Source organism: Oryzias melastigma, unplaced genomic scaffold, assembly GCF_002922805.2.
Source record: "Oryzias melastigma strain HK-1 unplaced genomic scaffold, ASM292280v2 sc00236, whole genome shotgun sequence".
NCBI classification, from domain to species: Eukaryota; Metazoa; Chordata; class Actinopteri; order Beloniformes; family Adrianichthyidae; genus Oryzias; species Oryzias melastigma.
The window spans coordinates 327,705-352,842 of record NW_023416886.1 but is presented as its reverse complement, the minus strand read 5'-3'; the positions used below and the strand labels follow the sequence as shown (position 1 = coordinate 352,842).

General features: G+C 39.0%; 1 protein-coding gene across 2 annotated transcripts in view; it reads left to right on the top strand.

The window, feature by feature from the left end:
• The window catches only part of otog (otogelin), a 100,750-nt gene that overhangs the window by 33,364 nt on the left and 42,248 nt on the right, over window positions 1–25,138 (top strand). For both annotated transcript variants that reach the window (XM_024263082.2, XM_024263084.1), the window contains 6 exons: window positions 3,091–3,215; window positions 3,376–3,588; window positions 5,260–5,425; window positions 8,467–8,541; window positions 10,135–10,178; window positions 10,250–10,415. In XM_024263082.2, coding sequence (XP_024118850.1) covers window positions 3,091–3,215; window positions 3,376–3,588; window positions 5,260–5,425; window positions 8,467–8,541; window positions 10,135–10,178; window positions 10,250–10,415 — 789 coding nt within the window. The remainder of the gene's footprint in view (window positions 1–3,090; window positions 3,216–3,375; window positions 3,589–5,259; window positions 5,426–8,466; window positions 8,542–10,134; window positions 10,179–10,249; window positions 10,416–25,138) is intronic.

Below are 25,138 nucleotides of genomic sequence, written 5' to 3'. Positions count from 1 at the left end.
AAATCATCTGTATGTGCAGTATGTCTACAGCAGGTTTATCTGTAAAATGTCCACTCACAAATAGGATCTATGTGGACTTCACAAAAAACCAAAAAGGTTAAAGACCCACTCCAATGAAAATTGAGTTTTTAACATGTTCTTGTTGAATTTTTCCCATGATCCAAGACATATAACAATTTAAGATTAAAGCTGTGTTTCTGTGTATTAATTCATCAAATTGTGATGGATCAGGAGTATGGGGTCAAATCAGGATCTGCTTAAAGTGAGCTCCACTGCTGCTTGGTAGCGATCTCCACTGTAGCATGTTAGCAAGCTCCGCTGAAGCGAGCTTCATTGCAGCATGCTATCAAGCTCAACTGTAGCATGCTAGTGAGCTCTGTTGTAGCATGCTAGCAAGCTCCACTGTATTGAGTTAGTGAGCTCCACTGCTGCATGCTAGCAAGCAACACTGCCGCATGCTAGTGAGCTCCACTTTAGCATGCTAGCAAGGCCCTCTGCTGCGTGCTAGCGAGTTCCACTGTAGCATGCTAGCGAGCTCCACTGTAGCATGCTAGCAAGCAACACTGCTGCATGCTAGTGAGCTCCACTTTAGCATGCTAGCAAGGCCCACTGCTGCATGCTAGTGAGCTCCACTTTAGCATGCTAGCAAGGCCCACTGCTGCGTGCTAGCGAGTTCCACTGTAGCATGCTAGCGAGCTCCACTGTAGCATGCTAGCGAGTTCCACTGTAGCATGCTAGCGAGCTCCACTGTAGTATGCCAACGTGCTTCTCTGTAGCATGCTAGCGAGTTACACTGCTGCATGCTAGCGAGTTCCACTGTTGTATACCAACGTACTTCTCTGTATTGAGCTAGGAAGTTCTCCTGAATTGAGCTAGTCAGCTCCTCTGTAGCATGCTGGCAAGTTCCATTGTCCACCAGGCGGCTGGATTGGGTCACAAGCCTTCCCACTGATTGTCCATTTAAGCTAATGTTGTCAAACACAGGTGGGGCCACCACATCGGACCGCACTTTTTAGCGTTTCCATTACAAAATGGACCTGGTAAACAGGTCCGACTGATACCATTTTTAGACCCGTGTAGGTCGTAGGTCCATAGGAAAATAGAATGGACACGTGAGGGCGGAGCTTCTGTCGTCACTTGATGTAACCCATTGATTGGTGGAAAGGTTTTATGACAAGAGGAAGCGTCAGACCAGCACTTTTCCCAACTCAAGATCCAGACCAAAAGTTCTGTCCTCTTTTCAGATGAATTCTTCTTCTTGAACTTTTCCTGCTTTGTTTCCCGACCGTGGTCGAGGGACGCAGGAGAGATTTTCTCCGGGCCGAAGAGCTCCTCTTCTTCCTGGGTTGTCCTCCGTGTTTGGAGCTTCAGAGCCTCCGGAGCGTGAAGCCAAAAGTCTCAGTTCTTAGAGGAACTTTTTATTATTACTTTTCCTTGCTTTGCCAATTGACAACAACTGTTGCCGCGCCTTTTATTCTGTCTCTCATCTCAGTGTGAGCTGCTTCCCTCATGCACGCGCGCATGCACTCTTTCCCCCGCCCTCGCGGGGGTTGAGGACCGGAGAGGCGCAGAATCCACAACACGGAGACACGCACGCGTACACACACACGTTCCCGTCTCTGTGTCTCCCCCGACTGTTACAGGGGATGTCCCGATCCGATCATGTGATTTGAAATCGGGCCCAATCAGGCGATTGATGACTCGATCGAAATCGGACATAGTCCCCCGATCAATATCGGATTCTTCATTTATTCTTACAGTATTATCAGAGCTTTATATTTCAGGCCCATTATTCCGGATAAATACTCCACTAGAAGTCTGCATGTCATGAACAGATCACTAAATGTAATTGCCTCAAAACGCAGCAGAAAACAGCAGGAGTGTAAACAGGACGCTAATGTAAACAATCAGTCAAGCTAACGCGATGATCACAGATTCAGACTTCTGGGATCAATAACTCTTTAAAAAATGCTTTAAACTGACAGCAGGTGTCTCACATGAACAATAACCTATAGAGTCATTTTACCAGAAAAAAGACGGAGTTTCTGTTTCCTTTTAATGTGAAGCTCTTCGTGCTGCAGACAGACGGCTGCACACAATTCATGCTATACATCATTTATTTTTAAGAATTTTAAATGAGGACTTGAATCACAATTGGTTAAAAATGTTCAATAGCTCTAAAGATGTTAAAGCTAAAGTCACTAAACGTTCTCACATGACTAAGTATCACTTATATAACAAGAAAATATAGTTTTTTCCCTAGATTATATTTGCTGTATTTTTACTTTTTTATTAAAGCTACTTCATAGAAGTGTTTTATTTAAGTTTTTAGTGATAAAAGAAGGTTAATGAAATATAAATAAGGGACAACACTAACCTGTTTATTTTATATATTCATGTTTTAAATGTGTTACAAAAGTATCGGATAGGGACTCGGTATCGGCAAATCCACAAAATCAAATGACTCGGAAGCGGATCGGGCCCAACAAAACCTGATCGGGACATCCCAATCTGTTACTGATCCAAACTCATCAAAAACACTTATGATCTGCTTTATAAAACATTTATTGAAGAACATTGGAGTGTTGATCAACTTGTTTTTTTTTCCTTTTTAATTCAGAACAATAGACAGTTCTGCAGCCCAGCTCTGGATTATAATGATCCTCCGCGATTATCTTTTTCATTTTCCTTGAGTCAGCGGATGCAGCTTCTCTTTCACTGTTTTACGTGCAGCTACATCATCAGTCTACACCCCGTATGGACTTTCATGGTCCAACACTCAATGGAAACGCTCACTAGAAATGCCATGACCATTCCAAACCAGTCAAGAGGGGACCGGTCTGGTCTGGGCCCCTCAGTGGAAAAGAGGTAGAAGTGATTTGACCCATAAGACACTAAAGAGCGGATGTTGGTAGTGCTGACGCTTCAGGTTGTTGGTCTTGTATATTTGTAGGTGAGGGGGGGGTAGCTATCAGCATTCCCGGCCCTTCAAAGTACGACCACGGAGTCTAAACAAAGTCGATTTAGTACGACTCAACATTTAAATTGATGTGCAGCTGTGAAGAAAGCCTTCTTCTCTTTTGACTCCAGGTCCCCGTCAGGAATGATAGAGAGCACCCCACAGCTGTTTGGAAACACGTGGAAGGTCTCGTCTGCTTGTTCGTCCAGTCTGAGCGTGCCCCCCATGGACCCGTGTGACAGTCACCAGCAGGCCGGTGGGTCTGACAGTCTCTTTGTATCTGTTTGTTTTCTGTGTGGGGGTGGGGATCACTGACTGTATGAGTTTGTAGGGTTTGTTACCAGCTGCTCTCTGGAGAAAGATTGAAACTCTGCTTCCATTTCTCCGCATGTGAACTGGTTCCCGCCGACGCTCAGTGAGCTACGCCTCATCAATGTGCGATGTGCTGAATCAGGATCTGTTCTCCGCCTGTCATGAGTACCTCAGCCCCGCCCCCTTCCATCAGCAGTGTCGGGCAAACACCTGTAAGTGCGGGACGCCCTGCCTTTGCTCCACGCTGGCTCACTACGCTCGACACTGCCGCAAATTCTCCGTCATCGTTGACTTTCGCTCCCACATTCCCGACTGTGGTAAGGATTGGTGTGGCTCCAAAGCTTTGAGCTTCTTATTCCTCTGATGTAAAACACGTCATTATGCTGTAATAAATATAATCTTCATTATCTTCAAGCATGTCCTCCATCATCAGAAACATGTACATAAATATTCATCACGATCAGATCTTTGTTTTTATTCTATAATCCTAGACTTATTTTATATGAAGGTTTGAACTTGAGTGAAACTGTCTGAAAAAAGTGGATAAAGTGTGTAGTGAGGAGTTTTACAGCCTTGAAACATCTGAAGTCCTACTTCAGTGATTGCATCAATCACAGGTTATTATAGAACATATTTCCTGTGATAGAAGAGGGGACATGATACTGCTGCAGGTTTTAAAATCATTGGTGGTTACTATGGTTACCATGGTGCAGTATCTCTCTCAGTATCAGTGTCTGAAAGAGGAGTTTTAATGGTTTTTAGTGTTAGAATTTGGCCTAAATCTTGAGTTTCAAAATATGGAAAAGTCGATGACAGTGATGTTGTAGTTGATGAGATTTTTAAAAAAACAGCAACACAAACCATCACTCACTCTAGGACTGCCATCGCTTTTTCTGGACTCTTGTTAGACCCCACTTTGAGTTTAAAAAGTCACAAACGGGATATTCTTTATAACCAGATATTCTATTCTATTCTATTCTATTCTATTCTATTCTATTCTATTCATCCGTTAACTTCAATAGTCTGTAGATTAATACAAATGTAATTATTGACTATTTTTGTTGCTCCTGTAGCAGAGGTTTATTGTTTAGCTCATTTAGTGGATACAACTTTTGAGTTTCTCCTTTTCTAAAAGAATTGACGTTGGTAAATCTAAACTATTTATTAATTTGCTTGTCAAAGTTATATGGAGCCCCTAATGGGACATTGAACTATAAATAAAAAGAAATTAAGTAAATTTCTTTTTTTTAAAATAGAAGTAAAATAAGAATTTTGGTTACTATCTGGTGCTCACCATATGGTAACTGGTGCGCGCCACTAACCATATGGGGAGCACCACTTAGTAACCAGGAAAAAAATTTTGTTAGAAAACGTGTTTTAGGAAAAAAAAACACATTTTTACTTCAATTTTTAGAAAAAAATAAAAAGAAATTTGCATCTTTAATTTTTATAATTTTTTTCCAGTTACTATCTGATGCGCACTAGTCACTAGTTGGTAACGAGAAAAAAAAATTCTTCAATAAAAAAAAAGTTACTTCTTCAAGTTTTTGAATGATCTTTTTCAGTTGCTATCTGGTACGCACCAGTTACTGTCTAGTGCACACCAGATAGCAACCAGGAAAAAAACATTTTACTTCTTCAATTTTTACAATATTTTTTTCAGTTACTAGCTGGTGCTCACCAGTTAGTAACCAGAATTTTTTTTTTTTTTACTTCGATGTCCCTTTCAGGGCTCCGTAAAGTTCAATTTAATAAAATAAAATAATTTTGAATCTGCTAAAAATAACAGCAAAGGATTAATAGTTCGCAGTGACAGCATCATTTTTTTGACCTTGTAACTGTGAAGCCATGGTGTATGTTTGTATATAACTCACCATCATCCTCTACATAAAGTAGGTATTTAGGATCAGACCTTTTTTTCTGTTAAGTCTATGTTTCTTGTATGAAGCCTGAGTGTGGGTCATGGTGACGCTGGTCTTCCTCTACAGCCGTCAGCTGTCCCGCCTCCATGGAGTACGGCAGCTGTGTGTCCTCCTGCCAGGGACAGTGCTCCTCCCTCCCTGCCCTGCAGCGCTGCGGGGAGGAGTGTGAGGAGGGCTGCGCGTGCCCTCAAGGATCCTTCTACAACCACAGAACACACACCTGTGTGCACAGGTGAGGCTGGGCTGTCTTTGAACACGTGCCACAAAATCAGCTGCATTTACAAAAAAACAAAAGAAAAAAAAACATTTAAAAGTGAAATTTTTGAGTTATTCAAATACTAATTTCAGTTCAGAAACATTTAGATTAACAATCTGATGCCATTCATGTTTTTTATTTGTAAAACCCAGATTCTTTAAACACATTGACATGTACACAAACTAGTGAGATGTACAAAAAAACTCTTCCAGAGTTTGGGGTATTTACTCTGCTTTAAACCCGAAATGTTTCTGGGGTCGTATCTTTCTAACATCAGCTAACGTTAGTTTTTTTGTTTTTGCTGCAAGTTTTCTTGGAATGTGTCTTAGTTGGCGTGTTACACCTGGGCTCAAAGCAGGTGGAAATAAAAAAAGTCAAGCTGATGTGGAAGTAGTGCTGCTGCTGCAGATACTCCATCATAAGGTGGTATTTTCATGTGCTCTGATGCACAGGTCAGCTCTCATCTGGACCTGACAGCTCTCCTCAAACATTAGGGCTGAAGGACTTTGCTAATTGTCTGCTCCTTTTCAGGCCGCTTCACCCTCCAAGACTCGCTGCCTAATTCTTCTTTAATGTCCGAGGTTTTTACATCCAAGTTCAGTGCAGCGCTTTACTTACCATGTGATCAGGTTACGAGTAGGAATTTACCGTGAAACCCCCCCTTTCATTAGGGACGACACAGATATCTGATAACCAGTGAGAAAGAGTTTGCAGTACAGAAACTGATGTAGTGCTACTCTATATGTTACAAAGGCCTTAAGCCTCAGCTTAGCTCAACATTAGCCGCAATGATTGCTTTGCCTCTTGTTAGAATGAGGTCCAGTGCCATTAACATTCCTTTCCACTCACTTGGAATACTCATTTTAAGGTTAAACAAGTCCACTTGACAGTCATTCTTACAGAGAAACAGATAAAATGTGAACATTTTTGTGTACTTGTGGCTTAACGGGAACTCTGAGTAACCTCAAGTTCCATTCATATCATCTTTTGATCTGTTTTCAAAGTGTTCCAAGTGGTCCCTTAATTATTGTTCTGTTGTTTTTAGCCAGAATCAAAAACTTGTTTTGCTTTCTAGGACATAGTTTCATTAGAAATTCATCTCTAAATGTTGCTGTGGAGATGATTTCCCATCATCCTTTTCTTTACTTCCTTTTCCTGCAGCTTTCTGCTGCTCACAACCCCAAGCTAACGGTAAAACAAAAATGGCGAGCAATATCAGAGCTATCCAGCCGTACAGTTTAGATCCAGATGGCAGCCCAGAGGAGGAAAATGAAGACGTTCATGGATCTATCTGGTAGATGCATCAGAATGGAGCAGAGCAGGGGGACTTTCACTCATCATTTCAGTTGCTGCGTCACAAAAGAGAACTTTTTGGTTGAGCATTTTTTTATCTGCTCTTGATTCATCAAGATTTGAATAAAGAAATATTTAGAATTTAAGTTTTTAGCTGAATTTTCTTTACGTGTGTTTTCCATCATGAGAAAAATGCTTCAAGATCAGGTTAAAAACACAAAAAACACTATTTTCATTGGAGTGGGTTTTTAAAATATATGTCCGTTATAAACATGACAGTGTTAAATGGAAAAGAGTTTGGGATGTATTTGTTTATGTTTTTTCCTTGCCTTATTTAATGCAGGATAATCTGTTTGGATATTAATACAAATTGAAAAAAAAACAGATTGTAATTCAGCATATCATCCTGAACTTGTCCTCACTGACTGAAATAGGCTGCAACCACTCATCCCCAATGTCCATCAAAAGAACTAAAGTGTTAACTTACAGTGTTATCTACTGTACAAAGATAAAGGCTACATATTGGAGTTTCAGGTATTTTATTCAGACTATTAGTGTTAATTCTACTATTATGGTTACAAGACAGCAAACAAGTGAAACTATGTTATAAAAAGCTTCTTAGAAGAAGGAGGTGGAACCAAGTGGACATGTGCTTCCTCTTTGGAGTCAAAAATGAAAGTAAAAAGAGGCGTGTGACACAAACTAGCCAGTGTCAGTTTGGTTATTCATGGTAATATATATAGACATTCATGACGACTCTGACATAGTTATGTTTAAATACACAGATAAATAGGTGGATTTTATTAAACATTTAAAGTAATTAGTTTGAGATACTTGGAGGTACTTCAGAAATCCCCGATGGATTAATTCAATGGATGTTTCACTGAGCGGGCTCCAAAGTCGATCCAGATTCTTCATCATGTCTTTTTGCTCGTGTTCTGATTGAAGGCATCGCATTTCTTAGCATTATGACCATTTTTTGTCCAAATTTGTCTTTTTTAGTTCTTTTTGGAAACTTGGAATTTAGCTAATGTGTTATTATTGTGCTTGCTGTTTTTTTTGGAAAATTAGACTTATGAAAAATTCTTTAAGCAAATTTCAAGTTTAGCTAACAATTTAGTAACATGCCAGCTGTTCTGTGAAAATGTGACTTTTTAACGTTCTTTAGGACTATTTTGAGTTCAGCTAATATAATCATTATTCTAGCTATTTTGTCGAAATTTCACATTTTTAAGTTCTTTAGGCAAATCCTGAGTATATTTTAGCATTTTTTAGCATGTTCTGATTGATGGCATCGTATCCAGTAGCTTGGAAGAGCAAATTTTTAGGCTCTGGGGTCTTTGGCTTTTTTATTTTTACCCTGTTGGACGTCAAGAAACCCCCCACCTTTAAAAAAAGAGGGCAAATCTGTGTTAAACATGCCCCATTTGTGTCAACAAAAATCTGTTATTCATTACTTCACCTCCCATTTGAGCAACACTTAAATATAAGCACAAGATACAACTGTAATATTTATTATTTTTAATTAAAAAGGCCCTTAACACTGCAATAGAAGTACTGAATGTCCAGAAAAGAGATCCTCCCTCCCTCGGTTATCTGCAGGTGTAACGTAAGGTCCTCCTTGCAAGTAATACTGTTGGGATGAACACAAAAACATCTGGATTTTCTTTTGGACCAGATGCAGATTCTTGTTCATCGGAGTTTACTGTCTTGTATTATCACAGGAGCCAGTGTCCCTGCAGTGTCTATGGAGCCGACTACGAACCAGGAGATGTGATCGTGACTTCTGCAGGTGTTAAGTAAGACTTTCTTTCCTTTCTCTGATCTAGTCAAGTGAAGATAATAAAACATTTCTTTAGAAATGGGGTTATGATGAGCCCTCCTAAATGCTCCGGCCCCCTCTCTGCTTTGTTGAAACAGGAGAGTCTGTTGGTGCTTTTGGATACTTTACAGAATTCACACAAGTGTGATTCTGCTGCTCCTTTCTGTACGTTTTTCTGCACATAAACACTTAATCACACTTTCAACAATTTCAATAATCTTGGCATCAAAACTTTTAGTTCTTTCAAAACATTACTGCTTGTTCTTTTGGTATTCATAAACTTTATAGTTTTTGAAATATTGAACAAAATATGCTCCATATGAAATGAATGAGAGATTGCTCAAATCCTTCAAAAACTTTCAAACTTGTGAACTTCTGCACATACTTTCAGCTATTCAAACTTTAAAATGTTCAGTAACTACTGGGTTTTTTAGGCTAATTTGGAATTCAGCTTTTAATTTAGCAGCATACTGTTTATGGCTTATCTTGACATTTCTCCAGTTTTTTAGGCTAATTTACAGTTTAGCTGAGGGCTCTGCAACCTTTAACACAAAGAGTTGATTTCTCACTGATCACAACCCGCTAAGAGCCACACATCCTGTTGAAAAACAAGACTTTGTATTAATGTTATCGTTATTTTAAGAGAAAATAAATACGCTATTATTTTTTGCCATAAATAAAACAAACTTTGAGATGAGAGAATTTTTTTTTTTTAAATATAAAAAAGTTTTAAAATTTACCAGAGGTTCACAAGACTTCCTTTCAAAATACAAGACTTCCTGTTTCACATAGGATCATCTCAATGGAGCAAATCTAGTGGTAGGTAGTAAAATGTTGTTCCTAAATCAGTTTCTTTTTAGGAGTTTTTCCTTACCGGGAGGGAGGGCCTAAGTTTTTTGCTATTGTTTATATTATATGACTGACTTTCTGTTTCAAGCCCAATGAGGCAAGTGATTTGTGATATTGGGCTATATAAATGATATTGAATTGAATTAATTGAATTAAAATGTAGAAATGAAAACGTTTGTGGTGTTATAAGCCATAAATTCATAAATCTAACTATCTAAATCAAAACAGAGATAATTAACTGTATTTTTTTAACCATGAGGTACACTTAGAAACACTGGAATTTGTCAAAATGTTTAGTTCTTGATTATCGAACCACTATGGCTATTGTGCTTTAAAGGCTTGCGGAGTGATACATTATTTTACTTTTTTAAACTTTACTTTCCAGTTACTTTCTTAAGCTAAAAGCTTAGTATTTTTGTGTGACCAGGCAGAAACAATGGAGGGGTAGAAGAGCCAGACGTGGCTCCGGAGCCACAGGTCGCAGACCCCTGGACTAAAGGAAACGGTTAAAAAGAGAATCGTTTTAAAAACTTCAGAGTCAATGAAACCGGAAAAATAATTTGATTAAACTGGTTTTTGAAGGCGAAAAGCACAGAGGGACAAGATCTGATGATAAAAGCGATGAAAGCCCTAAAGCATAAGAATTACCAACAAAGAGAACAGATCCTCCAAACTCTGGCTGTGTTGTTCCTTGGTGACCTTTGCCTGTGTTCCTCTACAGACTCTGCCTGAATGGTAAACTGGTGTCCCAAAGCCCAGACTCTGGTGAGTCACCTGCTCCACTGGTAGTGTCTTTGAAGCTCCTCCTGAGTTCTGTAGGATTTTTCTTCTTCCAGAGAGGTTGTGTCCAGCAGGCCAGCTCTACCAGAACTGCTCGGATGGAGATGACGGCTTTCTGCCAGGAAGAGGTGTGGCCTGTGAGCACACCTGTGAGTCCCACCTGCTCAACATCCCCTGCTCCTCCCATGACCCCTGTGTGCCGGGATGCGTCTGCCCCCACGGGTGAGTCACGCTTCGTTCAGGACTCTGACCGGATGTGCCGACTTGTCAGACGGCTTCAGTCAGTCAGCATCAGGATGCTGATCTGAACATCTGTTTGGGGGCTCTGCCTTTGAACTCAAACTTTAGGGTGTTTAGGGGTTCAGTTTGACTGTAACTCTGAGATTTTTCCATTCGGGACTCAATAACCTCGAGAAGAGCGTTTTTGGTTTTAGTTGGCCTGTTTACATGATCTCCAATAATCTGATCTTTATGTCGTGTCTCGAGGTGTCTCAGTCTTCAGGTGGTCACATCTGAATTACATTCAAGAAATTGGGTTTCCACACCCAGAACTCCCCAATAATGTGATTTGTTGCTGAGCTATTCTGATTATTTTAGTCTTACCTGGAGGGGGCGTGGTCACCAGTCACTTATTTGTAATAAAGCCAATGCTGTAGAAGTTACTTCCAAACTTGAAAGTTATCACTTTCAACGTTGTAATGCCTAAATTGTCATGTGTGGATTACCTTTGAGTTACGTTTGTTATAATCTAGTTATCAAATCCAGTGCTGAAGAGTTTTGACTGTGGTCTGGTCAGGATGGTAACTATTATAGTAAGTGAACTAATCTTTAATAAACTGTTAGTTAATGCATTATCACTGTTAACACTAGAAGTCCTAAGCCTGCGCAAATTTGCGCAGGGAAGAGTCCCCCCCGCTTTAGTCCGAGAGCCCATTGTTGTGTCATGGTGGGTCACTGATGAGCCATTAACTTGCCCATGTATATGTTAATGCAGCATGTAGTACCTAATGTGTATTTGAACTAACGGTTGTAGTTACCTGATGCATGTGGACAAGTATTGGCTTTCCTGCTTTGACTCACATTTGAACTAAAGTTCCATCTCATTCCTAACCCAGAGTTCAATATGATGTTGCTCCACCTTTTGCTGCTATTGCAGCTTCAACTCTTCTGGGAAGGCTGTCCACAAGGTTGAGGAGAGTATTTATAAGAACTCTGGATCATTCTTCCAAAAGCTCATTGGTCAGGTCACACTGATGTTGGTGGAGAAGGTCTGGCTCTCAGTCTCTGCTCTAATTCATCTCAAAGGTGTTCTATGGCGTTCAGTTCAGGACTCTGTCCTCCATGTCTTTATGGACCTTGCTTTGTGCTCTGGTGCACAAAAATGTTGGAAGAGGAAGAGCCCGCTCCAAACTGTTCCCACTAAGGTTGGGAGCATTGTCCAAATTGTGTTAAAAATATTTCTTTCACCTGCAGTGAACAGTTTTGAGGTAAAAATAAAATTTAAAAGTAAAAACAAATATTTCATGTGGACTATTCCTGAGCGGGATTCAAACCCATGACCTTCTGAATGTGAGTCCGCAGCCATAACCACTTGACCGTCTAGTGGCGGAATCTGGAATGCATGTCAAACTTAAATTTAAACATGACATTCTGCATTGCGCAATCAGGAAGTCATTGTTGATGGTTTAAAGGCATTTGTCTGTGTTAAAAATATTTCTTTCACCTGCATTGAACAGTTTTGAGGTAAAAATAAAATTTAAAAGTAAAAACAAATATTTCATGTGGACTATTCCTGAGCGGGATTCGAACCCATGACCTTCTGAATGTGAGTCCGCAGCCATAACCACTTGACCGTCTAGTGGCGGAATCTGGAATGCATGTCAAACTTAAATTTAAACATGACATTCTGCATTGCGCAATCAGGAAGTCATTGTTGATGGTTTAAAGGCATTTGTCTGTGTTAAAAATATTTCTTTCACCTGCATTGAACAGTTTTGAGGTAAAAATAAAATTTAAAAGTAAAAACAAATATTTCATGTGGACTATTCCTGAGCGGGATTCGAACCCATGACCTTCTGAATGTGAGTCCGCAGCCATAACCACTTGACCGTCTAGTGGCGGAATCTGGAATGCATGTCAAACTTAAATTTAAACATGACATTCTGCATTGCGCAATCAGGAAGTCATTGTTGATGGTTTAAAGGCATTTGTCTGTGTTAAAAATATTTCTTTCACCTGCATTGAACAGTTTTGAGGTAAAAATAAAATTTAAAAGTAAAAACAAATATTTAATGTGGACTATTCCTGAGCGGGATTCGAACCCATGACCTTCTGAATGTGAGTCCGCAGCCATAACCACTTGACCGTCTAGTGGCGGAATCTGGAATGCATGTCAAACTTAAATTTAAACATGACATTCTGCATTGCGCAATCAGGAAGTCATTGTTGATGGTTTAAAGGCATTTGTCTGTGTTAAAAATATTTCTTTCACCTGCATTGAACAGTTTTGAGGTAAAAATAAAATTTAAAAGTAAAAACAAATATTTAATGTGGACTATTCCTGAGCGGGATTCGAACCCATGACCTTCTGAATGTGAGTCCGCAGCCATAACCACTTGACCGTCTAGTGGCGGAATCTGGAATGCATGTCAAACTTAAATTTAAACATGACATTCTGCATTGCGCAATCAGGAAGTCATTGTTGATGGTTTAAAGGCATTTGTCTGTGTTAAAAATATTTCTTTCACCTGCATTGAACAGTTTTGAGGTAAAAATAAAATTTAAAAGTAAAAACAAATATTTCATGTGGACTATTCCTGAGCGGGATTCGAACCCATGACCTTCTGAATGTGAGTCCGCAGCCATAACCACTTGACCGTCTAGTGGCGGAATCTGGAATGCATGTCAAACTTAAATTTAAACATGACATTCTGCATTGCGCAATCAGGAAGTCATTGTTGATGGTTTAAAGGCATTTGTCTGTGTTAAAAATATTTCTTTCACCTGCATTGAACAGTTTTGAGGTAAAAATAAAATTTAAAAGTAAAAACAAATATTTAATGTGGACTATTCCTGAGCGGGATTCGAACCCATGACCTTCTGAATGTGAGTCCGCAGCCATAACCACTTGACCGTCTAGTGGCGGAATCTGGAATGCATGTCAAACTTAAATTTAAACATGACATTCTGCATTGCGCAATCAGGAAGTCATTGTTGATGGTTTAAAGGCATTTGTCTGTGTTAAAAATATTTCTTTCACCTGCATTGAACAGTTTTGAGGTAAAAATAAAATTTAAAAGTAAAAACAAATATTTAATGTGGACTATTCCTGAGCGGGATTCGAACCCATGACCTTCTGAATGTGAGTCCGCAGCCATAACCACTTGACCGTCTAGTGGCGGAATCTGGAATGCATGTCAAACTTAAATTTAAACATGACATTCTGCATTGCGCAATCAGGAAGTCATTGTTGATGGTTTAAAGGCATTTGTCTGTGTTAAAAATATTTCTTTCACCTGCATTGAACAGTTTTGAGGTAAAAATAAAATTTAAAAGTAAAAACAAATATTTCATGTGGACTATTCCTGAGCGGGATTCGAACCCATGACCTTCTGAATGTGAGTCCGCAGCCATAACCACTTGACCGTCTAGTGGCGGAATCTGGAATGCATGTCAAACTTAAATTTAAACATGACATTCTGCATTGCGCAATCAGGAAGTCATTGTTGATGGTTTAAGGGCATCAAAAATGGATCAACCCCCCCTCATATCACCAGTTTGTCATTCATTTTATTTGTCTGTGTTAAAAATATTTCTTTCCCCTGCATTGAACAGTTTTGAGGTAAAAATAAAATTTAAAAGTAAACACAATCTTCATGGTTTAAAAGCATCCAAAATGTATCACCCCCCCTCCTCCCCCATGTCACCAGTTTGTCATTTATTGTATTTGTCTGTGTTAAAAATACTTCTTTCACCTGCAAATTTAAACCTTACATCTGCATTGCGAAATCAGAAAGTCATTGTTGATGGTTTAAGGTGATCACCACAACACTACTTTGAGAAGGGGAGGGGGGCATTGCAGCAGAAGCTGAAAGTTCCAGGGATTCTAGTGTTAAATAACAGTTTATGAATTTATAAATGTGCCTTATCAATAACCTACAAACTGTTTGTATGCGAGTTACAAATAATGTGTTAACTATATGCTAATGATTTAAGCTACACTTTATTAATTAGTGTTAGATCATGAACAAGCTGTTAATAAATGACTTACTACTGTTCAGCCTGATGCGCTCGACTTGAAAGTAGAGCTGCCACAATTAGTCGACTAATCGACCACTACTCGACTATTAAAATATGGTAAACGGTAAATGGCGTATACTTGTATAGCGCTTTCTACCCTCCTTCAAGGGCCCAAAGCGCTTCACAGTCACAGACCCATTCACCCATTCACACATTCACACATTCACACACTGGTGGTGGCCGCTGCCGAACACTGGCGCCAACCTCCCACCAGAGGCAATTCGGGGTTCAGTGTCTTGCCCAAGGACACTTCGACACATGGGCGGGCAAGGCGGAGTCGAACCCGCTCACTTCTGATCAGGAGTCGACCGCCCTACCGCTGCACCACGGCCGATACTAAGTCGACACTAATTTAATTGTTGATTGTTACTTTATATTATATGGAGTGAGAGTGTAGTAAAGTTGAAAGTTATCGTGGCATTTTCAGTCTAATTTGGAGTTTAGCTAAAATTTCACCAACATGCTAGTTGTTGTTGCTAATTTAGGAATTCTTCATTTTTTTAAGCTAATGTAGAGTTTAGCTAATATTTCAGCTACATGCTAGCTATTTTGGCTAATTTATGAATTCTTAAAATTTTTGGCTAATTTAGAGTTTAGCTAATATTTCAGCTGCATGCTAGCTGTTTTGGCTAATTTGGGCTTTTTGCAGTTTTTTGGCTAACTTGCCATGAAACGAATATTTTAGCTCATCTTCAGCGTTTTCAGCTATTAGCTTCACTGATTTCATTTATCAATTTCAGCATCTTCAGCGACCAAATTCAGCTTACAGCATTCACACTAGCATTATCACAGGTAATGATGTATAGCTAAATTTTAGTTAGTTTAAAGCTGATGATGGTCAAGATGTGTACTTTACATCCAGTTTGCGCATGAACCGATTAGTCAACTAATCTGAAAAAATAATCAGTGAATAGTCGACTATTAAAATAATTGTTTGTGGCAGCACTACTTGAAAGGTTACAACTTCCTGACAAACTGAAGGGAATCACTCAACTTATTATCTGTTTCTTTCTTATTATTTTCAGTAACTTTAGTGAAATCTCACAATGAAACCTCAAAGAGAAAACAAACACAAAAGTATTTTGCTAATCACGTATTTAATTCACTTTAACATTTCTTTAAACAGCTTAACCAAAGCATAAATGTTACTGGAAGTCTCATAGGACGGTGGTTTGGTTCAGGGTCTTCTGATCCTGGTTAAGGGAGTAGTGGTTGAATGATTCACACAACATGACTTGCTAAAGTCCTACTCCAAGCACATTTTCTTCTTTTATAAAATCCTTCCCAGTGGTCTTTCAATTATTATTGTCCAGTCTTTATCCACAACCCAAAAGCATTTGACCTTTTTAAAGACACATTAATGCCCAGCATTACAAATACAATAATAATCTGGGTTGTCGGCGGGACCGTTGGCTCGGAGCAACCCCACTTTCCATGTTGCAGAGAGCTCTGTCTGCGCACTCATGGCGAGCTTATAGCCTCAAGCTAGCATTCGCAGCGCAAAAGTAGTGGCGAATAATATTGGATCAATCCAGTCATACAGTTTTGAGCCAGATGCCAGCTTGGAGCAGGTAAATGAATGTGGAGTGGTAAGAGAGACTTACAGTCAGTAGTCGTGTCAATAGCCTCAAGTTTACCAGCATCCAGTTTTCTGATGAATTTAGAAACACGGTTTAAATTGTAAAGATTTCACATAGGTCCTCTATTATGAGAAAAATGCTACAAGAACAAGTTAAAAACACAGGAAAGACAATTCTAATTGAAGCTGGTCTTTAAGTATCAGTTAATACTTTATGTTACCAGGATTTTAATTCAAAGTTGCTGCTGTTGCTCATTTAAGAACTAAATGAGGAACATTTCCAATTTAGGAATGACGTCAAAATACAAACATAAACTAATGATGAATATTTAACTAATATGTCAACTCACACTTTACAGATTAGTTGGTAGTTTATTAACCATTTACTAGTACCTGTGAATCTTTGTTGAGCAGCAAATGGATGGAAAACGGTTAAGGTACGGAAATGTGATGTGATATTTAAAATATCAGATTTATGTACTTCAATCTTGTTCAATCACCCGTAGGCTTTTCTGTGTAGTGTTTCACAGAAAGACCACAAAAAACTAGATTTGCAATTCCTTTAAAGAAATTGTGTCTGATTGCTGAAATCAGTGCTGTTTGAAATAGCTGATCAAACCTTTGTCAGACCACCACTAGATGACGCTAAAAACTTTAAACTATATATGTTATATAGGACCATTTTAGTGACCAAAATATCATAATTCTTTGGCCTACACAAGGTTTTCAGAAACCATTTTGAGGCATAATGGGGGAAGTCTTTGTCTCTTTTATTTGGACTTTACAGAGCTTTTAACATGATCTCTTTTACCTTAACACTTTCTGAAAACAATTTTAGGAAGTTTAAAGAGCTATCTTTAGCATTGTTAAGCTATTTCTACAAACACACTTCTTACTGGATGTTTACAAAGTACTTTTGGTTATATCTTTATAGCTCATTTCGTGTAGGAAGAGACACTCGGCAAAAATCTGGTGGAATAATAATAAACTATAAAAAAGTTGTACAACAACATTCTCTGATTGCCTTCAGCAATCAGGCAATGATGAACAATGTTAATGTATATAGAAACACACTGAGCCGTCACATGGCACTATCAGTCTACAATAGTATACAAACCCATGAGGTTCAGGTAGTTTTTGTGCAAAACAGAAAAACAAAATCAATCAAAATCAAACAATATAGCACATTTTAGCACAACTTTGACCTTCAAGACCTCATGATCTCTGCACCAGGACATGGTTGGCATACTTCCACGACATTGTACTGTTGGAACTATCCACTGCCAGGATAAACAGAGCAAGATCTTCGACTTTGGACATGTGGTCAGACGCAGGGGTGTAGTTAAAAATCAGAATCCATGGAAGGTGAACATAGAGGCACTTAACCTCACCCAATTATTGGTTTTATTATTTATTTGCCTATATATCACAACCCCCTTTTTTCATAGTCAACAATATATATGTGTGTATGTATGCCCATATATATTTATTCTCTATTTTTCAATGTATTATTATTATTTTGTGTGTGTGAATAACACATTGTTGTTTATTTTGTGTGAGTAACGCCTGTCGTAGGGAACCCCTGGGGGGCTGCCCCCCTGGGAGGGAAGGGGAGGGTTATTTGATTGTTTAAGTTATGTTTTGAACTGTTATTTGAAATGGTGCAATAAACAATTGTTCACAAAAAAAAACTTTGACCTTCAAGTAAACCTAATTATCTGAGGAACATTTATAAATCCATGACAAACGGTTAACTGTTATTTAACAAGTCTTTTTTAGTTCATTAACTAGACAGTTTTTAATGATTTGTGATAAGTGATGGTTACTGTAAAGTCTTACCAAAGCTTATGACTGGAAAAGTGGAGTCAGAATCAGAACTAATCAAAACTGCCCTGCAAAGTCTGAGGATATTTGGGATCCATTCAAACAGGAACATATTTTTGACAGAACAAAATGTTTTTCTATATTCTGTGAGTGCTGAAGCAGCTCACAGCAGCAGACTCCTGCATGTTTTGGCTCAGTCCTCTTGTCCTTTGTTCTCTGGCTCAGTGAGTGGAGTGGCTGCATGGCAAAGCTCCAATGGGGATTTTTAATAGTGGTGAGGGTTTATATGTTGGAAGCTTTTCCAGCTTTGAGCAAAAGTTGCTTTTGACGTGTTTTATGTCCGGATCGGTGATGCACTGAGGATGGACCTGCTACTTTCTGCTGTTGTTTCTTTGAAAAGTTTTTTTTATTGCAATACATTACCTTTACCATGCATAACTATCAGCAGTAAGTGTAGGACACACAGATTACAGGAGGGGCGTGATCAGGTTCTACCAGAAGCTCCTGTGGGGAGGAGGGTGGAGCCAGGATCTTCAGGTATAGGTGTGCTGCTCCTCCGCACTGTGGCCTAATGTCTGCCCACTCACAACAAGAGAATGCTGGGAAATCTGTTGGCTTGCTAAAAATATGATCCTATTTCAACTGAACTGTAGGAATCTACAGCAGGGGTGACAAACTCAATCGCACAAGGGGCCGAAATCCAAAACACACCAAAAGGTGGGCCGAAGAGGATAAACATTTACTGAACAAACTACATTTTTAAAGCTTTTTAAACGTTTTTTTAACATAACTATGAACTAGATATATAGCATTACCTGCAACAAGCTGAATTTGGCCGCTGTAGCCACCCGCTGATTGGCAGAAAGTGATTACATTAGAAGGCACCAGTAGAGCGCTAAGCTAGCATTTCCTTTTTCCTTTATTCTTCTTAGCCGCCCACAATCTTCTTTCAAACAACATCTAATTACTGTTCTACACGGTGTACAAAAAGTAAAGCAAAAAAGAGACGAGCTGCTGGATGACCTCCATTGTTGTTGCTTTTCTAGTCGTAGCACTACAATGACGCACCGACACACTAGTGGTCTACACAAGGCTTAACAGAGTGGAAACACTAGCCAGAATTAACTGGTCCGTACCGCTCAGCGGAAACGTGGCTTAAGCGGATGTGTTCTTTTAGTGCTTAGTCAGGAGTTCTGTGGAAGTCCATCCAGTTGCTCTAGGAACAAAAAATGTAAAGAAATAATCTACCAAACAAAAACTCCTTTCCTGTTGGGCGAGATGTACATACTTTTAGAAAAACTAGGTATTTGAGCAGCAGGCCTTTGTTATCGAATTAAGCCTGACCCTGGGCTCACACGGCGAGCGTTTTGTGACCTCACAAAACTCCAAACTCACAAATGTTCACGCTAATCCCCCCTTTATTTGTTGTGGTTCATCTGTGTCGTTCGGTGAAAATTTAAAGCCAACGAAACGGATTTAAGGCGACAAAGAGCCCTGACCGCAGATGCAGGATGTGAATGCCTGCAGTGGGATTTCCTCTCGCACTTTTAAAGTTCCATAAAGACTGCAGCACTCGCATCGGAGCTGTAACGCTGGCGGTGTGAGCCCGGGGTAAGTCTTAACTGTCCTTACGGCTGGATATGGGCTGCTGTATGCAGATGATAAATAGTCAAACCTGTATGGGACACACAGGTGACCTGCAGGTTTCTCTCTTGTGCTCTCACTGATCTCAGAGTTTTTTAAGATAAATTTGATATGGTTTACCAAGGGAACTGTGAGCTCCCCTTAAGATGCAGCCACTACGTCACTACATCAATCCCATTTTTCCAGATGGAATTTTCTGTTTTTGCATGATTTTATGTCTAGTTTGTGAGTACAGCATGGAAAAATGAAAAAATAAAGGTAGTGTCACATAGGACAGGTTGTACTGATTAAAATGATACCAAATAAGCATGGATGTGGTCTTTCAAATTAAAAATGCAGAGGTAAATTCAAAGGAGACAAAAACTGAGTTTTAGGCTCTCGGTTCCAGAGGGTTTAAGGGTCCATACCATGACAATTTTACTTTTTGAGCTTGTAAGTGCATTATATTGTTCATTCCTCTCTATGTTGTTCACTTTCGGCTTATCCCTTCTGGGGTCCCCACAGTGTAACAGCACCCACTGTTTCACATCAGTGATTTGTCAGAGTTTTTACACCAGATGCCCTTCCTGACACAACCCTGTACTTGAGGGGCACAGGGACCCAGTTAGGCAGCAGCGTCAAGGGTCTTGCCTAAGGACCCAATCTGGGTGGGGATCAGTGGACAACCCTGGGAATCGAACCCAGGGCTCCTGGGTGCCAGCCCTTCACCTAGCCCACTGAGCCATCCAGCCGCCATTGTTCATTCCTCTCTATAAAGAACCTTAAAGCGGCGTTTTGATCCGTTCATGCATTTCAGAGTAGTCCTCTAAAAACCTGCACTGTCTGCACCAGCCCCTCCCATACCTACGAAAATGAGCGGGTGGAAACGTGCTGATATCATAAGTTGAGAACCGCCTCCTCCAGGAAGAGTCTGCTCTGACCGCACCGCCCCAGTCTAACACCAACACCCAATTTCTCCACTGAGCTAATGATGATCAGCAAAAAAACTAGAATACCGTATATCTTCTAGTTGTGTCCTGTCTTCAATAAATTCCAGCTTAAACAGGTGTTTGTTGATTTAGAGGCGGGGCTCTTCCCACCCCCATCGGGCACAGTCATGCAGAGTGTATTTGTGCTGTAAACCAGGGTATTGATGGCCGAGGGTACTAAAGGCACATATATAGTATGTGCATCCATCTTTGAAAAAAATTGGATGTTTATTTTTGTGGCTCAAACACAAACGCACTGCCAACGTTGGCTCTGAGATGATGTCATGAAATGGGCGGCACCCACACGCAGCGGCAGGTGGAGCTTCAGGAATCAAATCATTTTACTTCCAGGTAGGAAAAAACCCATGAAATATAACAAATATTTCATAAAGAATTTGTCTTTTAGTGTTCCATAGGTTATATATGATCATAAATATGGAAATAGTTCACTCTTGGTATGGCCCCTTTAAACAGTTTTAGTGAGAATGATAGCATGATGATAATAACAGTTTAACCCCTTTAGATTTGTTTATGTTCTTTGTCTTAATGTTGTCAGAAAGCTCTTTGGTTTATTCAGACTTTTAAATTATTATTAGGACATTTTACAGTTTAAATAGTCTAGAAATGTAATGCAAATCCACTGGTATGCTATAACTGTTGCTCAACAGTGAGCAGAGTTATTTTAGAGCTGCATTGCTGCTGGTGCTGGTGCTGCTGGTGCTGGTGCTGGTGCTGGTGCTGCTGCTGCTGCTGGTGCTGGTGCTGGTGCTGCTGCTGCTGCTGCTGGTGGTGCTGCTGCTGGTGGTGCTGCTGCTCGAGGACACTTGTTGGCCGTTTGTGGAGAAAAGCCTGTGAAGCAGCAGATGATGTGAACGGACATCCCAGGCAGATTACAGCCATCTGATCCCACTAATCCTCCGCGGTTGTCAGCCTGCAAACAGGGTCAAGTGGTTCCACTCTGTGAAATCAACCCGCAGTCATCTTGATAACAGAACGCTCAGCTTAGAGTTCGTTCCAATGACTCGATTGCACTGATTCTAAAGTCACGTGATTGACAGCGTCTGTAAGAAAAGATGTGTTTCAGGAGAAGCAGCAGCTCTGGTGCTTTTGTTTGGTCTGTTTGTTTAACCCTTTAACTGCCTGCTCAACCAAACGGCCAGGAACGTTTAGAGAACATGTTTTTAAAAATATTGATTGTGTGCATTAGGTATGGAGCATCAAAACGGACATTGGAAAAAAAAATAAAAAAATGTTTTTCCTAAAAATTGAACTAAAAAATCTACTGACTGATGCGTAACAGATAGTACTTTTTAGAATTTTTGTAAACATTTTTTTCAGTTTCTATCTGATGTGCACCGGCTATAACCCAGAACATTTTTTTTCCTAAAAACTGAAGTAAAAAAAAATTCTGGATAGTAATGTGTGCGCTCCAGTTAGTAACTAGAATTTTATTTTTTAACTTCAATTTTTAGGAAAAATCTTTTTACAGTTACAATCTGGTGCTCACCAAATTTTATTTTCCTAAAAATTGAAGTAAAAGAAAAAAAATTCTGGATAGTAACGTGTGTGCACCAGACAGTACCTGATGTGCACTAGTTACTGACCAGAATTTTTTTTTCACTTCAATTTCTTACATAGACTTTATGTAGTTTTAGAAAAAATATGTTTTTCTTCATTTTTTTACATTGACCCTGTGCTGAGAAAACTTGCTCACTTATGGTTGGTCGGTATACCTGCACCCACCCCCCCACCTATCTTTATAATTTCACATTTCACTTAAGGTGTTTGAACCTCTTAGAGGTCAAATGGGAAGCAGCACATCCATCAACAGACTATTTGTCAGAGATGCATTTTCAGCTAATAACAGAATTAGGGATTTTCCCTGTAAGACTCCCTCTGTCCTTAAGAAAAGGTTTCCGTATTTTCCAGATTGGATTTGTTTTTTACGCCCCAGAAAATCTGACCACACAGGAGGGATTCATTTGTTCCTGAGCCTCACATGAAGCAGGACCTTTATGATGAAACTCATCATGTCCAAAGTGTTGTCTGATCACTCTCTGAAACCTGAGAGCTGATGTTGTACGTGCACAAAAAGGGTTCATTCAAGCAGTATCAGAGAAAGTCCCTGTTTGATCCCTTTCTGTCTGACATCAGCCTGAAGCTTGGAACACTTTTAGAAATTGTTTTTGGTAAGAAATATAGATAAGACAGGATTTACAGATTTTATTTTGGTTTCCAACTTTTTTCCTGTAATTAATAAAACAAATGTTTACATTCCACTTAAGAACCATGGAGTATTGGAGATTTTGGTAAATAAAAATCTTTGTGTGATCAAAAGTACATGCAGACAGCACACAAAAACAGTTGTTCTGTGTCTAAAATGTTCTTCTTGCTGCTGTTAGCTCAGCCGTGGTTCAAACATCACTCCTCTTTGTTTTTGTTCATAACTGTGTCATATCTTTGGGAAAATAATGTTCAAATTAATTGAAAACTGTTGCCAAAAATATGAAAGGGACTATTTGCACATAATGTTATAAAATACCTTCACAGAGAGATTTTTTTTTTTTACTTAACCGCTCTTATTTTGAAAGCTGAAACTCTGTGGCTCGATACTTCCTCTTAATATTTTCACTGAGCCAAACAATTCCTGTTTTTACAATTATCCCCTTAAGTATCCCGTAAAACAACAAATAAATTTATCCTGAGAAGTGATTAAAATGCATACAGGCAATGAAGCGATGTGCGTCTTTGCTGAAGGTATTAAATGTGAACAGCATGAATTTCTATCTGCTTTTGTGGTGATCGCACTAAAAATATGTGCAAATAACATCAAGAAAAATAGAACTAGTTAGAATAATATCTGCTCAAATGAAAGGTTGATATTTTCAATAAAACCTCCCATATTGATTATTCAAATTTGTATTTAGATTTGTGAACGATCTTAGACAGGAAATGTAAATACAGTTCAGAAGGACATTTATAAAATAAATATTGTACATTTTTCTGTTGAAATTGATAAGGTTACCTTTTATTTTTTTATGGAAAATTGTGTCAAACAGAGTTCAGCTGTCAGCGTTGCTGTTCTAAATGCGAACACTGGAAGTGACCATTCACTTTGTCGGCCATGACGCTATTTTGTCTGACGTCAGCGTGACAAGGGTCTGTTGAGATCTTGTGAGACGTCTGTTTCTCACATCAAGTACATCAGGGACTCTGATGCATTTACAGTATCTCCTTGCTCAGCTGTGCAGCGGGCCCTCTCACTTCTTCTACTCTGGTTAGAGCCTGTTTGTGCTGTTCTCTAAAGAGAGTAGTTCACACACTGAAGGAAATCTTCAATTTCTTAGCAATTTCTTTTCATGGAACAGTCTTCATTTCTAAGACTAGCAATAGTAAAAACATGAAAGTTGTCTTTTTCTGGCATTTTGATCGACCCTACAAATATGATGCTCAACACCCCCAAAGGAAGGTCAGTTTTATAGCTTCTCCAACCAGAGAACCAAACTGTTTTCAGCTGTGCTAACATGATTGCAGTAGAGTTTTCAAAACATCTGTTAGCTAGACACAATGAGAAAACACATTGTACCATCAGAACACTGGAGTAATAGCTGCTGGAAATGGGAAATAGGCAGATAATGCACCAAAATCCACCAAAATCTGCATCATTTTTTTAAATAATCTACCACATTAATAATGTGTAGCATGTATTTATGATTATTTTAAAGTTATCCTTATTGAAAAAAATAGTGCTTTTTGAAGTGACCCCAAACTTTCTACCTTTTGGCTTACCCCATCAAGGGTCGCCACAGCCAATCAGCTTTCACTGATTCACACAGGTGATTTAGCAAAGAGTTTTACGTTGAATTCCCTTCAAGAATGTCATTTCAAGGCACAGGAAGTGTTTTTCTCTTCCAGAAAATGCCAAAGACGTGACACTTTTAGGAGAAGATCTAATAAAGAGTATTTGTTAGAGATAACTATTGAAATAGTAAAAGAAAAAAAAAAAGAAAAACATCCACAGTGGAATTCACAGGTAGAAGGAATTAGAAACCGCTAATGGAAAATAATTAGCCGATGTGCTGACAGAAGACTCCGTTGTGTTTTCCTTCACAATGACCCACTTTGTTTATGATCAAAATGTAGACCATTCACTGGTTCCTTCTGTTAGCTTAACTCTGATGACCTCATATGAACTCTCAGGTGAAGCATGGAGCTTACTGACATTCATTTATAATGTATGCAGAGAAATGAACTGTCTCTGCTTGGGTTTACACTTTTCTGGAGATTTGCTGTATTTACAGGTGAAATACAGGTGGATGATGAAGTAGAATTAATAAAATAGAGAGTAATTCATTTGAAAATGATTAAATAGAAAATCATGTATTTATTTAAAAAAGCACAACAATATAGTTCAATCCATAGTTGATATAAATTTTGTATTTTTTTAAATATGTGCTTTAAATTAAAACATTTCCTAAGGTTTATATTTCTGAATATCAATGTTTTTTTGTTTCTTAATTTTTTCCGATTGCATGTACATGTTACCTTTCCACATCCTCAACACAAGCTAACTTACTGTAAGTCAAACCTCTATTTCTGAGAGGAGCACACGAGGCATTTTATGAATAACT